The sequence below is a fragment of the Camarhynchus parvulus genome, chromosome 19 (assembly GCF_901933205.1).
Source record: "Camarhynchus parvulus chromosome 19, STF_HiC, whole genome shotgun sequence".
In the NCBI taxonomy this organism is placed as follows: Eukaryota; Metazoa; Chordata; class Aves; order Passeriformes; family Thraupidae; genus Camarhynchus; species Camarhynchus parvulus.
The window spans coordinates 4,880,862-4,896,089 of record NC_044589.1 but is presented as its reverse complement, the minus strand read 5'-3'; the positions used below and the strand labels follow the sequence as shown (position 1 = coordinate 4,896,089).

Below are 15,228 nucleotides of genomic sequence, written 5' to 3'. Positions count from 1 at the left end.
GGCTTTGTTTTCCAACAGCCTGCATCCAATATAAGATGTGAAGTAAAAGCTCCAAAGCTTCAAAAATGAGGTGCTGGAAGAGCTGGAGAGATCAAGAGCATCACCAGTGATAAGGTCATTGCAGAACCTGGGAAATTTTCAAGTTTTGGGCAGCCAAAGACATCAGTGGTGCCCTGAGCTTTAGAGAGGCTGGGAGAAACAGGGTGTCCCCAAAAATAACTTTATGGGAAGATGGTGACCATCAGACCCTGCATGTGATGAAGACACAGCTTAACATGACATTTTAAATGATAAAAAACCTCATGGAACTTCTGCACAATCATAGGCTGGTGTTGACAAATGCCATTAAAGATGCAAAGACAGCAGAAATGCACTTAAATCATCCAAAATTTTGAAGATGTAAGTAAAACTGAGCCATGAAAGGGTAAAGGTTCTACCAGCACTTTTTACATTATTAATTCAAATATAGTCTGGGGTATAGGGAAGTTAAGCCCTTCCAAGTGATTTTAGGGAGTACATTCAAATGTGCAGCATTTATAATAATTAAAAATGCAAATCAAGTACTAGAAGTGATGTCTGCAGAAATGGGGCAGCAAGCTGAAATGTCTGGCAAGTGGAATTGGGCCCCATTCATGGCCAAGACATGAAGAGAACCAAAGAGCAGCACTGGCTATTTCAGAGCTGATAACAGAGCTCAGAGAAAGCCCCTGCACTGAAGGGGAGCTGCCAGACTTTGGAGGTAAGTGCCTCTCCAGAAAGACAAATACACCTGATTCAGTCTGCCAGCACAGACAGCCCTGCTGGGGGACATGGCACTCCTGGAAGAGCACACAGGACTTATTCTTAAGTCAGGAAATTCTTCCCTTCTGTTTTTTTCTACAATAATAGAGAGGGATGCACAGTCTAAAATGAAGATGTATAAATGGGTGGAAACAAAGTCAACATTACACAAATATCTCCTGTTTTCTTTAAAATACCATTTTCTCAATATAAAATTGCTGCTTGAATGACCATCTAACTGCAACAAAACCCCAAACCATCATCACAGCCTGCCCTTTCCTTCCCCATCCCTTAGTAGCTGTTAAGAAACTAAACTAACTTTGCAAACAGCAAATAGGTCTGGAGTCTGAGTATTTTACAGACCTGGTTGAGAACCATAACAAACTAACTCTGCTTTAATTACACAAACAGAGAAAATCTTTTGTGGTCTTGCGTTCCTTGGCACAACGGATGAATCCAAATGCTGCTCTGGTCCCATCCATCCCCTGCACATTCCCCATAGCATCTGCCATGACAGTGTTTTGGAAAACGTGACCAAGTCTGAAATCAGAGTTCTTGTCTCAGTTCATTGATCACAGGTGGTTTTCCTGGACTCCAGATCTTCTGATTCTTCTCCAACACTTCCCCAGCCCATGTTGGGGTCAGGTCCCCAGTACTGGATCCTGGGACCTCAGCTGCTTGATTATTCTACTGATAGCCTGCACATCAGCTGGAAACACTCCCCCAACATTGTCTCAGCCTGACACCTCCCTCTGCTCCTGTTCTGCCATGGTCATGGGCAGAGTCTCTGCAGTGTGTAAGGAACCCCAGGCTGTGCAGGCTCCTCTCCTGAGCATCACCAGGTCTGCTGGAGTCAGGGGCATTTGGAACTGCAGGGCACTGCTCAAGGGGCACCATTTCTGTGATGTCCAGGAACTCTTCCCAAGCCCACAGCACACATCCAACAGGTGAAGCACAGCTCAGATCCACAGCACTCTTCAGCTGGAGGCTCCTTCTGAAGCTCAGGACATCTCAGATGCAAAGACCTGCAGGTGCCACCTGCTCCAAGCTCCCCAGAAGATCTGAGACATCTACAGGACGTGACACCAGTGCTGCTGTATCCCCTCCAAGGAGGCATTCAGTGACAGAGCAATGTTGAGACACAGATAAGGTTTCACCAGTCCCAGAGGCATCACATCTCCAGCACAGACAGATTCCTCCACTGCAACGTCTCCTGTGCATTTTGAGAGCTGCAGGTTTGCTGCTTTTGCTCAGACCCTGCCTCACCTCTGACAGCAAACTGGCTTTGCATCCACAGAGATTTGAACTAAAGCATCTGAATCTGTTAGCATAAAGCACAAGCCCACTCTCAGTCTGTCCTCCCAGCACATCTGTCCATCCACAGAGACACCCTGTACTCCTGGAGCTGCTGGGAGAGTAACCTGTTCAACCTTTGCTGCTAACACAGGCTCAGCTAATAAACTGCAAAAGGACTCACGGGGAATGAAGTACAGAACATGGCGAAGTTGAGGAAGACCATGCAAAACACAGAAGGTATTCAGGGGCCTCTAAAAGGATTATGAAAAATATTATATTCTAAAGACAGCAGGCAGACAACAGCTGCCTTAAGTTTCAGAGGGAAGTGGATTGAAAAAATGGATCCACTATAATTTTCAGAGACAAATCTCTGTAGTTTATCTGATCCACTATTTAAATTTCAATATACAGTCCTCTATCTGCAGTAATAATAACCTAAATTCCATTTAGTGTTCATTTGAGCAGTCAGGATAAAGTCATTTCTTATTATCTCCCCACTGTGTAAAAAACAGCTTGAAGGTAGGAAGTCAGCAAGCATTTTCACCAAAAAGTAATTATTGTAAGTGACATTTTTACTGCTGGCATGCCATAAGGCGAACTGCGCATTTGGAAGGACAAGTTGCTAAAACAAAATGACAGGGTACTCTGTGACATTCCAACGAGAACCCAAACATGATTTCACTGGTGCTTGCTTTGATGCACCACTTTTCCCACTGTCCAAAGCTCAGGTTTGTGCCAGCCCAGTCCCAGTTGGCTCCTGAGGAGCTGGGGGAACGGGCACATCCATGGGACTGGGGGCATCCCGCGCTCTGCTCGCTCCCAGATCAGCACATCAGTGGGCAAGATGAAAGCAGACAAATGTGGACAGGAGATTTCTCAGCAACCTCTTAAAAGAGCATTTGCTACTTCAGGGCTGCATTTACCTCCTCGTGCCGATGAGTTAATGGACAACAACAGGCCTGGCAGGTTGCCTGAGATCAAAGTGCCTCACACTGGGACTGGATTAGTTTCTGTTTCCCAATGATGAGGCTGCCCATTCCATCCAATTTGTAGACCAAAACCTGGTGAATGCTGCTCTGAGAATCAGGGCCTGGTCACACACAGCTGAGCAACATCCCCAGGACAACCCTAGTACTCAGCTTCCCAGGGTGTGAGAATTTCAGTGGAAGATTTCTTCCCTCCAACCTTCTATTTGATTTTACCTTTAGCTATGTCTGCCCTTGCAGGGTCTTAGCAGAGAATCACAGAATGATTTGGGTTGGGAGTGACCTTGAATCTCATCTGGCTCCACCCCCTGCCACGTGCAGGGACACCTTCCACTATCCCAGGTTGCTCGAAGCCTTGTCCAACCTGGCCTTGGACACCTCCATGGATGAGAAGAAATTAGCATTCTGAAGTTAATCTTTTAAAGCACCATAACAGCAACTCTCCTCACTAACAGTGGGTGCAGCACAAGCCTGAACTAGGCAATAAAGCTGAGCAGCACTTGTGGGAGAGCACTGTAACACATCCCTCTTCTAATTAAAGAAAATACCCGTGAAAGTGCCTTCTCCCAGGTAGTGCTTTTGGTGGATTTACTCTGAGTGAGTGAACCTTGCCTAGTCACAATTTGCAAATTGATGTGGCTCATGAAAATATGATCCTCCCTACAGTTATAAACTCCCCCAGTTCTGTGTAGGGAGTGCACAAAGCTCCCTGCAGTTTGCATCTCTAATGTCAAATATGTAGGTTGGTGCAGTTAGAGTTGTGAGCACTCACTGGAGTTGCCACCACTCTGACTCTGGAGAATTTGTTTGTTTGTTTGCTTCATAAATGTCGTAACTTTGGGGAAAATGTTATTTTGGGTCTTGGCTCAGAGGGAAATTTTATGTGGATGGGGGGAGGGATCAAAGGAAAAACCCCTTTAGGAAAGTGTGCAGATGCATGTGTGTCTGCACGGAAAGGGGAGGAACCAGCCTTGGTTAACTCTGCAATTACTGGGGCAATACAAAAATAAAGGTTCCCACTCTGCATATATGTTAAGTGTCAGGAGGACATAAAACTGAATAATCAGGGTAGATGTTAGAATTACCTGAAAAAACCTGCTTTTGAGTATTGCTGAAGGATTGCTGCAATTTAAGTTGTATTATTAATAATTGTTTTAGCTTTGTGCCTCTGTTAGAAAAATGTGTTTTCAGCTCTGGGAAGCAGAAGGAGCTGGAGAAACCAGATGAAGTTGAGAAAAGAACACGTAGGATGGGAGCTGGTGATAGACTCATGAGGAGAGATTTACAGCTGGATGTTTAAAACTTGGAGAAGTCGGGCAACCAATTCTCCCTTCAACAAACCTGCAGCCACAAACGCCTCTGAGTTTTAGAAATCCCACTGCTGTGCCCAAAGCTACGCCAAGACCTATTTTAAGGCTACATAAAGTGGAACCATCAGACTTCTACTGAGTTAGGAGGAGTGGGGAGCACAGATTGCTCTGAAGGGTGTCTGGAATCTTGTGCAGGAAGATACAACTGGAGTCAGTCAGTTCCAGTGAAATTTGTTCTGAGATCTGACTTTGGAGCAGACACACCAAGGCCTGACACAACACCACCCCTGCAGAAAACCCTCAGAGGAGAAGAATTAAAGGACATTTTTCGCAATAGCCTGGGGGGAAGATGAGGCCTCTGTAACCCTAAGCATTACTTTACAATAAAACACAGAGAAAAAAAAAAAGAAGGGGAAACTTAATAATTTTTTAGCTAGATTTAGACACACAGTTGAAAACATCACAGCAATGCACAGGTCAGGCCAACAGCCCCAAATTATCCTATGACTCTGTGATTCCTGAGCAAAAAGTGGGATCCTGGCATTGAAAAGTGAATTATGATTTTTTGGTTTTAGAGATGACTCTTAACCAATAAAAAACCCCTTTCTAAAAATACACTTTATTTTAAATTAGGTGATTAATGGCAGAATCATGGCTGCTTTAAAAGACATTGCTCTTCCAACTCTTCCAACCTCTACTTAATATTCAGATTTTTCTGTTTTTCTGTAACTTAGCTAGAAATCAATATTTAGAAATAACTGCTAGAAAATATTTTCAATAACCTTATTATTAAAGCAGCTTGTGTGCAGATGCTTTATTAAGGATTTTCTGAATGCTAAAACAAATATGTCATGGAAGCAATCAATCAAGATGCCACAACCCCACAGTGTTATATTTTTAGTATAATCAAGACAAACTTGTGCACAATACCTTTTGGAAAACAGAGGGAGAACCTCCACGAGGAGGTTCTGCTGCATTTTATGGCGCCTTTGTTGACTTGCTGACCTTGTGATTTGATGTGTGAAACCAACTTGCTTGAATGTGGCACCAATTTTATGACTGTTTGTTGTCCTCCTGTGTCAGGAGCCTGAGTGTGAAGGTATTTCCACACCCTCCTCTGAGATTTGAACCTCGTGTCTGCTCTGGAGCAGAGGCTGCAGCAGGATGCATATGTGCACTGTGCACTGCATTTAGAGACATCTCCCCCACTAAACAATGTGGACATTCCCTTGCCACAGGCAATGTCCACATGGGATGGATCCCAGGCTAATGACTGCCCTCTCTCCTTTCCCTTTTCCCTTTCCCTTTCCCCTTTTCTTTCCCTTTTCCCTTTTTTCCCTTTCCTTTCCTTTCCTTTCCTTTCCTTTCCTTTCCTTTCCTTTCCTTTCCTTTCCTTTCCTTTCCTTTCCTTTCCTTTCCTTTCCTTTCCTTTCCTTTCCTTTCCTTTCCTTTCCTTTCCTTTCCTTTCCTTTCCTTTCCTTTCCTTTCCTTTCCTTTCCTTTCCTTTCCTTTCCTTTCCTTTCCTTTCCTTCCATCAAGACCCTCCTTTTTTGGAGGAGTGCTGGGGAAAGTGCTGAAACAAAATGACATTTACATTGCACGCAACAATATTATAAAAGCTATTAAGGTACATTATTTTACACATCCTCATAATCTCTCCATACTGCTTTACTTAATTTGTGATAAAATTGTTGAGAAAGGGTACTTAATGTAGGACAGTCAGTAAAAGTAATTTATCATCTTCCCGCTTCGGTGCTCACGTTATCAGCGAACTCATTTTCTGCATTCATCATGCAATCAGCCTATTATTTGCATATTAATCAGGCAGTGGACCATGAAAGAGCTGCATCCCAGCCAAATGCTGCACTATCTCAGGAGGAACACTCAGTAATTATCATACATCAGTGTTATGATGTGGTAATTGATTATAACATCTTTCTGTTGCCCCTGGGGAGTCCCACTGCTAACCCAGCTTCAGGCATTCTGTGCAGATTTTTCTCTGAAAATTACAGAAACCATTGCTGTCCTTTTATTAATGTTTTTTACCTTTACAATAGACAGCTCTCTGAGCATTTCCAAGGTACTTTTGCCTTTTTCTTTCTTTTTATTTAATGAAACCTTCATTAGGGAAAACACCTGTCTTGGATCAAAAAAAGTAAAAAAACAACCAATCATCCCAATCAGTTTCCTCCAGAAAACCCAGTTGGGCTCCTTCATATTTGTCCTCTCTCTTTCAAGGTCTGGTGGCTTTTTAGGTGCTGCTGTTGCTTATATAATGCCCTTCCCCATCAAACACAACAAAATGTTGCCACTTCAATAGACAGTAATTGCAAAGTTCGCATAAAGGCAGTTAAGTTGCTTTATTTAGGTGCCAAATGAGAGGCTAATTTTGGTCCTCTCATAAAGGACAAATGAAACATCTGCCAGTTCAAACTTGTACTATTTTTAGGACCCGAGCTCCAGAGGGGTAAACCAGAGAAACAAACACTAACCACAGCTGTGGTTACACCATGGTCCATCTCACACCTCCTTGGTGTGGGAACCCATCCCAGGATCCCTTGGAAAACAGCAAGAAAAGGGGAGATGGCTCTCAGAAGGGACCACCTCATGCCAGAAAACAGAGAGGGATGCTTTGAAAAAAGCATGGAGGGACAGGACACAGGGAATGGCTTCCCACTGTCAGAGGGCAGGGATGGATGGGATATTGGGGAGGAATTGTTCCCTGTGAGGGTGAGGAGGCCCTGGCACAGGGTGGCCAGAGAAGCTGGGGCTGCCCCTGGATCCCTGGAAATGCTCCAGGTCAGGCTGGATGGGCATTGGAGCAACCTGGGCTAGTAGAAAGTGTCCCTGCCATGGTAGGGGTGGGACTGGATGGGCTTTAAGGTCCCTCCCAACCCAAATCACTCGGTGATTCTGTGAAAAGTTACCATCAGCAATAACTTTGACAAGTATAAATACTGAACATGTACTATCAGGCCTTTTTTACCTTTCTTGTTGTAATTGTATGTTCTCCTTTTATTGGTTTTTTAATTGGCTGTCTTTCTCTTTTCATTTTTATTTAAATTTGATCTCAAATCCACTTTGCTTTGTTTTCAATGCAAGTTGCATTTCTCATCAGATTTAAAATAATCACTGGATTCTTTCATTTCCTGTTTCTCTGAAAGGTTGTTGGCAAGTGAAAAAACCCTACATGCATCAAATGAGGTGAGACAAATTCCTAAGTTTCTCTCACACCCCAATGTAAAGGACAGGCTGGATGGTAACTTAGAAGACATTAATTTTCTGGTAATATTCTTTTTTTTTCATCTTGGGAATGATTTGCTATCAAGCAATATGTAACTCTATAATCAGAACAGGCTGTTTATGTTTCAAAGCTGCTGGGTGAGGAGGATTTCCATCCCCATTAGAAGATGGAAATAACAACCCGCACATTTGGTGCTCACACACCTTTTTCCCAGTATTTTGGGAAGAAAATAGCCCATTATCTGTTCTTTGAATTGAAAGCAAGGTAATTTTCATCCAGTGGAGGAGCATTTGGCAATTTGCTGAGCAGCAGCTGGGCTGTTGCCCAGGGAGGGCCGAGGGGACCGTGGCCATCTCCACCCCACCGATGGCCACGGGGCTGGACCTGCAGCCCCCTCCTTTTACCACCAGCAGCCAAAAGACCAACATGAACTTCTGCCAGCTGCCAGAGTCTTCTATCCCCACCAGAAAATCATCTGCTCCCTTTGGAGAAGTGCCTTTCCAAGCTCTTGTGCAGCTGCCAGCCCAGGGGGGACAGAGCCCGGCCGTCACCGCGGCTCCTGACCCCGCCTGGAGCTGCCCAGCCCCGGCCTCTCTGGGTGCCTGTGCTGCTCCAGTTAGGCTGGAATTTGCTTTTCCAATCTCTCAGCTCCTCGTTTTCCACCCAGCCCCTCTGTGGTTTGAGGTTGGCAGCGGGGAGGGGGTGAGGGCCCCTCCCCAGGGGAGGCCGCGTGTCTCCGAATGCGCACGCAGAGGGGAAGGAAAATGCTGGTAATTAATGAAGTGAAGTAATAAGTAATGAAATTAACAACAGTGGAATTTACAGAGCTCGACTACTCAATGGCCACGGTTTCTGTCCCTAACTACATCTCCTTTTTAACAGCTCTCATGCTAACTGCTACTCTGTGAACTACCTGAGAAGCCTGAGGCAATAATGGTCAGGAAAGTTTCTTTTTTTTTCACACAGCTTAAAAAACATCTTCATTTATTAATTCTGCTCTTTGAAAAGAAAGACTTGAAGGGTAAGGCATTGCCGTGCCTGGCTCAGTGCTGCTGAACAGCCACACTTGAACTCCTTGCTTGGGGATCTCACACTAAGGGGGAGTGAGTGTCAAGGACCCACATTCCCAAATTAACCACAAAAATAAAACCTAGCTGCAACCTGACTGGGTAACTTCTCCAAAACAAATGCTAGGAGTCCATAACTGCACTTAGGAGTGAATTAAATTTGCCTTCAGAATCCAGCACAGGTCTCCTCTTTGCTGTATTGACAGGAACATTGTAATTGAGTCACAAGGAGTATCAGCCTAGAAAACAGTACTCACTCCCTAATTTTGTGTTTTATTTTAGCCCTTCTAAAAGCCCTTTAACCTTTTTCACAACCTAGAAGTATCAGCCTTGATACTCACAAGGAGTATCAGCCTAGAAAACAGGGTTCACTCCCTGATTTTGTGTTTTATTTTAGCCCTTCTAAAAGCCCTTTAGCTCTTTTCACAGCAAAGCTGTGACCACAGTGAGGACAGAGCCGTCTTCTGCAAATTTAACCACTGGGTGGTTCCATGGACAGAGAAGAATACAACCAGGAGAGGAATTTCTCCACCAATACTGACTATTTGCAAACATCACTGATGGAAAAGGAGCAGGGCTGTGGGAGGCAGCCTGGGCAGGACAGGTCTCAGCAGGAAGCAGGAATGCCCAGCTGATGGCCAGGAATCAGAGCCAATCCTGTGTTCAGAATCAACTTGAGGCACTGACTCCATGCTGCATTCCCAGGCCCCAGTGAGGTGCCTTGACAGCAATTCTCCTGGTTTTATTGATACCAGAAAGGCTGCCAGGGAGCTTTTCATGGTCCAAATGTCAGGGAAATGGCACAGAAGATGATCACACACGTTACAGACAGACTACAACAGCTGCCCTTATGAGGAGCCAACTGATACCCTATGGTTTGAAATCAGCACAGCCACAGACAACTGCTCCTGAGCCCGATCCCAAACCACACAGAAAGAATGTGGAAACTTCACCAGGATGTGCCAGGGTGCTCCAGGGGTAAGCATGAAGGTAACTCTTTGGTGATGTAGTAGTTCAGCTCTGAACTTTAAAACCACATTTGCACCTAGCACAAATGGCCACAACTTTCTCAAGTCCAAGACTCAGTAATTGGTCATCAAACACAAAACATCTCTGCGAGGAATTCCTGCAGTCGGCTGTCTGAGCCATGTGATCTCCCTTCTCTTCCATTTCACAGACTACATTAACCACAAACATTTCATGTCATACATTTTTATTAACCTGGAATGCCAGCAAATGACTGCAAAACCATCTTTCTTTTTTTTTTTGATTCAACAACAAAAACCAGCTCCAATTTGGGAAGGTCTGTCAGCATCACTGCACCAATCATTTTGGTGATGTCACAGTGAAAGGATTCAGCTCTCCCTGTGCTAATCCCAACTGTGCTCTGGAGCACCATTGCACAGCTCTGTCCACCCAAACAAACCAGAACAATGCAAGAAAAGATGATAAAACACTGGGAGATGGGGGTAAGGGCTTCTCCTTTGCCACCACAAGGTTACTGAGCTCTTCTCAGAAGTACATCAGGATGGTGTTCCCAAAACTCGGCTCCCAGCCTGAAACATGCTCTCTCCCTACTTTGTTTCTCCAGTGTGACAGAATTCTCCTGGTACCAGGAAAATGGGAATATCCACCCAGCACACATGAATATCCACCTGCCCACTCAGCAGCTTCTGTACTGGCCAATGTTACAGGAATCTGTGTTACATAAATGAAAATACAGTGGATACCTGGCTCTGCCATCACGCCCCGATCTCTCTGTTAATATCATAACAACACAAAATCATCCCGAGGTTTTTCTGATTTGTGTTCCCAAGGGATGATAAGAAGTAATCTCCCCGTTGTTATTTTGAAAAGAAAGCTTTTATGCATATTTTAGTTGATCTAAATACAGTAGATCTCGGGTTTTTAAATCACCAGATAATACGCAATTATCTCAAGCTAGATTCTGATTTTGAAACAAGCTCTAATTAGCTCCCCATTTTATGCTGCTGTAATCCTTTCTTCAACTCCCATGAGTGTTACTATTGCTAAGCAGCATGAGGTTAGGAATGATGGATGATACCCAGAAAGGAAGACAAACAAAAGGGAAATTCAAAATCCCCTGAGATCACCCGCAGCTGTATCGGCAAATGAAGATTTCCACATTAGGTCATAAGACGACCCTTACAGAAACACACACCAAAAAGGCACGTCTTCTTCCCACTGAGTATTTGCAAGCCTTTAATGTAGTATAGAGAGAGTATATGTCCTTCACAGAGGATAAAGAAAAATGTGAATGTAAAAATTCAGCTTTCCTGAGAGCAGCCACGGACAGAATCAACAGCACCAAAAAGGAAACTCTGTCTCAATCTCCTATAGACACGCAGCACAAACCCCCGAAATAAAACCAACTAATAAAAGCTGTGCACAGTACAAGTATTTAGAGAAATATCTGAGTCTTCTCCTGGCACATGGCAACTGTTCAAACCCACCCTGGCTCCCATCAGCAGTAATGCAACTAAATAAGGGCCAAATTCATCAGGAAAAAATGCTGATGCAGTTGGGTGACACTAATTCAACTTTTTTTTCCATGTGATTTGGTCCATGCTTTTGACACATAAATCATTAAAAAGGCAGATTTACCCAAGGGCATTAGAGCATTTAGGTGGAAAGAAATACACAGAAAAAATGTTAGAAAAGGCACAGCAACACTATTTTTGACCACCTAGGGTACAGACACCGTTTTTGTGTAAAACATGTTCCTTCAAACTTGCACAAAATCACCAAGCCTTGAGAGAAGCTCACAGGGAGAAAATACAGGTATATACCTGGCTGTCATTTTGGTATGGGCTGTTTTTTATAAAATTCATGAATACAGCTTCCAAAGAAGAAAAGCAAGCCTGGCTTCCCTTTGCTATCTCAACAAATATATAAATATGTAAGATATATATATATATATATATATATATATATATATATATATATATATCATTATTTTTGTTTATCCATTCATTATATGAAACACTGATGGGCCCATCTGTCTACAAGTGAAAATGGAAAATTACTGGACAAAAGGTGAGATTTTCATGAATGAGGTGTTAATCAAAACTTCATGATCTAGAAGTGTAACTGACTGGGCTAGAAATCCAGAAAATCTTGCTGGTTTGACAGAATAGAGCCAAACAGTAATGAAAATACTCCCAGCTAATGAAAGTTTGAGTCGTTACTATGCATGTTGACACTCTGTACACTGAAGACCTTCTTGGCAAAGCACTCAGGAGCCACTGAGTGTATTAGTTTAATTTCACTTCTTTCCCTTCATGCATTCAACAAGTTCCCAGCCAATTATATTACACGGAAAAGGCTCCAGACCTTTCCTCGTTTCAAAATTGTTCTGATTAATTTCTGTTTTAAAATTACAAGTATACAACCTTCTCTGCCTTGATTTTCCTGGGAAATGTCTCAGAAGACCAGAAAATTGGAGTTCTCTCTCTCTCTCTCTTTTTTTTTTTCCTTCCTGCCCTGGAGTGATGGATCTTTCACAAATGCATAATTATTATTACCTTTTCCAAACTGTTTGCTGCATTTTTAATTACAGAACAGCTGTTAATAAAAGGAAATTACCAAACTGCCCTTCCTCATTCAAATAACTTGGTTTTTTGCTCTTTTGTTCTGCCTGGTGTCACAACCTTCCTTATGCCTTCACACAGAGAAAGGCACCAAGAAAAGAACATTTTGTACAACAATTCTATTTTTAATCCTCTGAGAGGAGGTAGAAAAGGGCACGAGCCCAATTTCTCATTTGTAAGTCGGCTTTAAGGAATGAAGGAGGACAATCATCAATAACATGATTTTATTAGCTGATAGGAACGTGTCACCTCACAAAATATTAGCTCAAGGGCAGGAACTGACAAATGACACTGGGAGTGTGGGAGGGAACAAAATATCCCAGCAGCAAAACTGAACTTCCTGAAGGAAATCACTTTCAGCTCCCAGCGATCCCCCCGGGAATCCAGAGGGTGGCTGGATTTTAATACTATGGGCTTGTCTTTCCATCTTTTATAATTAGAGCTAGTCATAAATATGAAGATTAGCAATAACAATGCAGCATTTCCCAGCTCCTCTGATTTCAAATTCCCCCTAAAATGGCTACAATTAATTACTCATATTTTCCACGCCGTCTCAGGCGTTTGTAACTGTGACACTCTTGCACGGCATTGATGCCACAAAAAAAGTACTCAATGGCATGTTTTTAATGAACCATCACAGGAAATTTCCATGTTCCCTAAATGCTTGGCTATAAGTAACAATAGGCCTATGATTGCAAATAATTTTCTCCCATTTTGGTTTTGTTTTCATGGCTTGTTTTTACTGGGGGCATTTTTTTTCCCTTTCTTTCACGTATTTATTTTCAACTGTTCTCCTTAAGAAAAACGTGGACTGAATATCATCACGAATTTTCTTCTAGTAAAATCTTTTAGAATGCAAAATAGTTTCCCCAGTAGAGAGAAAAAACCACTTTAGCTGGGATATTTAGAGTAAAGCCAGCGAGCTGCAGAAAAAAAGGAGTATTTCAGAATAGCAGAAAGGTGGAAGAAGAGCACAACCCTTCCCTGTCTGTGCCCTGAAATGCAGCAGTTCTCCAGCACAGGGCACTGGCTGTAAGCACAGAGCAGGGCACGGGTATTTTTCTGGAGTGTTTTACGTCAGTGAAGCATTTCATTGGTAAGAGGCTGTGTGGGTAGAGTTTGGTATCTAACAGCAGGAACACAGCTGTTCTCTCCTGTCCCAGCCTCCCTCCTATCCTGTGACCATCTCTAAAGCCTTCAGCCACTCACTTCCCTGACACTCAGCTTTGCTGCATCTGCTTTTTTATTTATTTTTATTTTTTGAAAATGAAAAGAACAAAAAAATAAGGTCAGCTGGGAATATTTAATGAAGCTTGAAACAGACGCAACGTGGTCTGTTCCCCACCTTTGGATTAACAAAGCAGATTTTGTGCAAAGGAGAGTGGAAAAAAACCTACCAGCAAGTGAGGCAGCTGCAGTATGTGGATCATATTACAAACCAAGGGCTTGTTTTACAGCCATTGTCACATGTCACATTGATAAGCTGAACTATGGCAAAAAAAAACCCCTTACAGAGCCAATGATCTCTAAGATCAGACAGAGTCTCTTTACCTAATATATGCAGCTAAATATGTGTGCTCCCTACATCTGCCATAGCAACAAGGAGAGAAGGAGGAATTAACTGCATTAATAAAAAAAACTGAAGGGACTCCTGTATGATACAACAAAATGTGAGAAACCTCTCAGCATCAAAGCAAACGCAACAAAAGCACAGAGAATTATTTCAGAGCAAATCATTGAAACCAGCTGATTACCTGAGCTTGCACATCCCTGCTGTAGGGAATCCTGTAATGATGTCACAGAGTGAAGGACTAGATAAGAGAGGAGAGGAAAATCAGGGAACAATAAAAGGAGATGCCAAACCACAAACTAAACAGTAAGCAGGCTCAACAAATAGCAAAGTGCTGATCTCTGCAAGGGCTCTCTGCTCAGTTAACTCATGGCACAGAAAGGGGCAGCCAGGCCAGGCTCCAGCCTGGCTCTTCTGTGTCAATAGGTACTAGGGGAAGAGACAGCCACAATAAAAGTGTCATTGCAACCCAGCATTCCCCCTTTAAAGCTCAGTTTTCCAGCTCACCTCCTGAGACAGCAATCGATATTCTCCCTGGAACAATCCAAATCCCCTGTGCAACCCTAGGAAACAGTGCACAACACTTTCCAGCTCTTTGGCCAAAATTTTTGGGATTGTGTGTCATATTCATGCCTAGATAATATCACCCTAATGAGGAACTTGATAACTGCTTCTTATCAATTACATATAAACGTTCATAAACATTCCCAGCATGTCCCCTTAGGGACTGGCTGGGCTGCCAGGGTGGGATGGTGCCACTTCCATAACGCCTGGACCAGCACTGGAGCAAGGCTGGCTTACTGTAAATTTAAAAAAAAATTTAAAAATACAGAAAATAGAAAAAGAAAAAAAAAATCTCCTCCTCCTCAACTCAAACAACATAGTGGAATTTTAATTACCTTGTCCTTGTTGCTGCCCTTGTGCAGGCAGGACACACTGTCCCAGCTCACCATTCAACCAGAGCTGCATACGAATAAATGGTTCTCGGCCTTTTTGGGTCAATTTGCTCCATGGCTTTGGCCTGGAGAGCATGTCACTGACACTTCCTTGGGACAGCCCCAATACCTGAAGTGAAGCAACCAAGAATGGCACGTTAACACACTGGCAGTGGAAACAGGGGGAATTTAAATAATTTTGGTTTTCTTTACTGTATCGCTCAAATTGTTCGTATATGGACAATTATAAAAGCTGTAAAAATTGGACAATTATAAAAACTGTATTCTGTGGATACTCAGATGGAAATGCTTTTCTTCCTGCCGTGTTGCCTTCTGAAGGAAGGTGAGTTTTTCCTGCAGGATCTGGGTGGCAGCAGCCTGGTGAGGGATTTGCATGCTTTTCATATATTGTGTCAAACAGTTTCATCA

At 43.1% G+C, this 15,228-nt stretch overlaps 1 protein-coding gene across 8 annotated transcripts in view; it reads right to left on the bottom strand.

Annotated features, from left to right (window-relative positions):
• The window catches only part of CUX1 (cut like homeobox 1), a 270,012-nt gene that overhangs the window by 51,837 nt on the left and 202,947 nt on the right, over positions 1 to 15,228 (bottom strand). For 4 of the 8 annotated variants that reach the window (XM_030962485.1, XM_030962488.1, XM_030962489.1 and 1 more), the window contains 2 exons: positions 14,764 to 14,929; positions 14,049 to 14,105 (listed from right to left, as the gene is read on the bottom strand). The exons of 2 other annotated variants lie outside the window; for them this stretch is intronic. In XM_030962485.1, the coding sequence (XP_030818345.1) occupies positions 14,049 to 14,105; positions 14,764 to 14,929 (223 nt within the window). The remainder of the gene's footprint in view (positions 1 to 14,048; positions 14,106 to 14,763; positions 14,930 to 15,228) is intronic. 2 more of the 8 variants (XM_030962487.1, XM_030962493.1) reach the window with 1 other exon arrangement.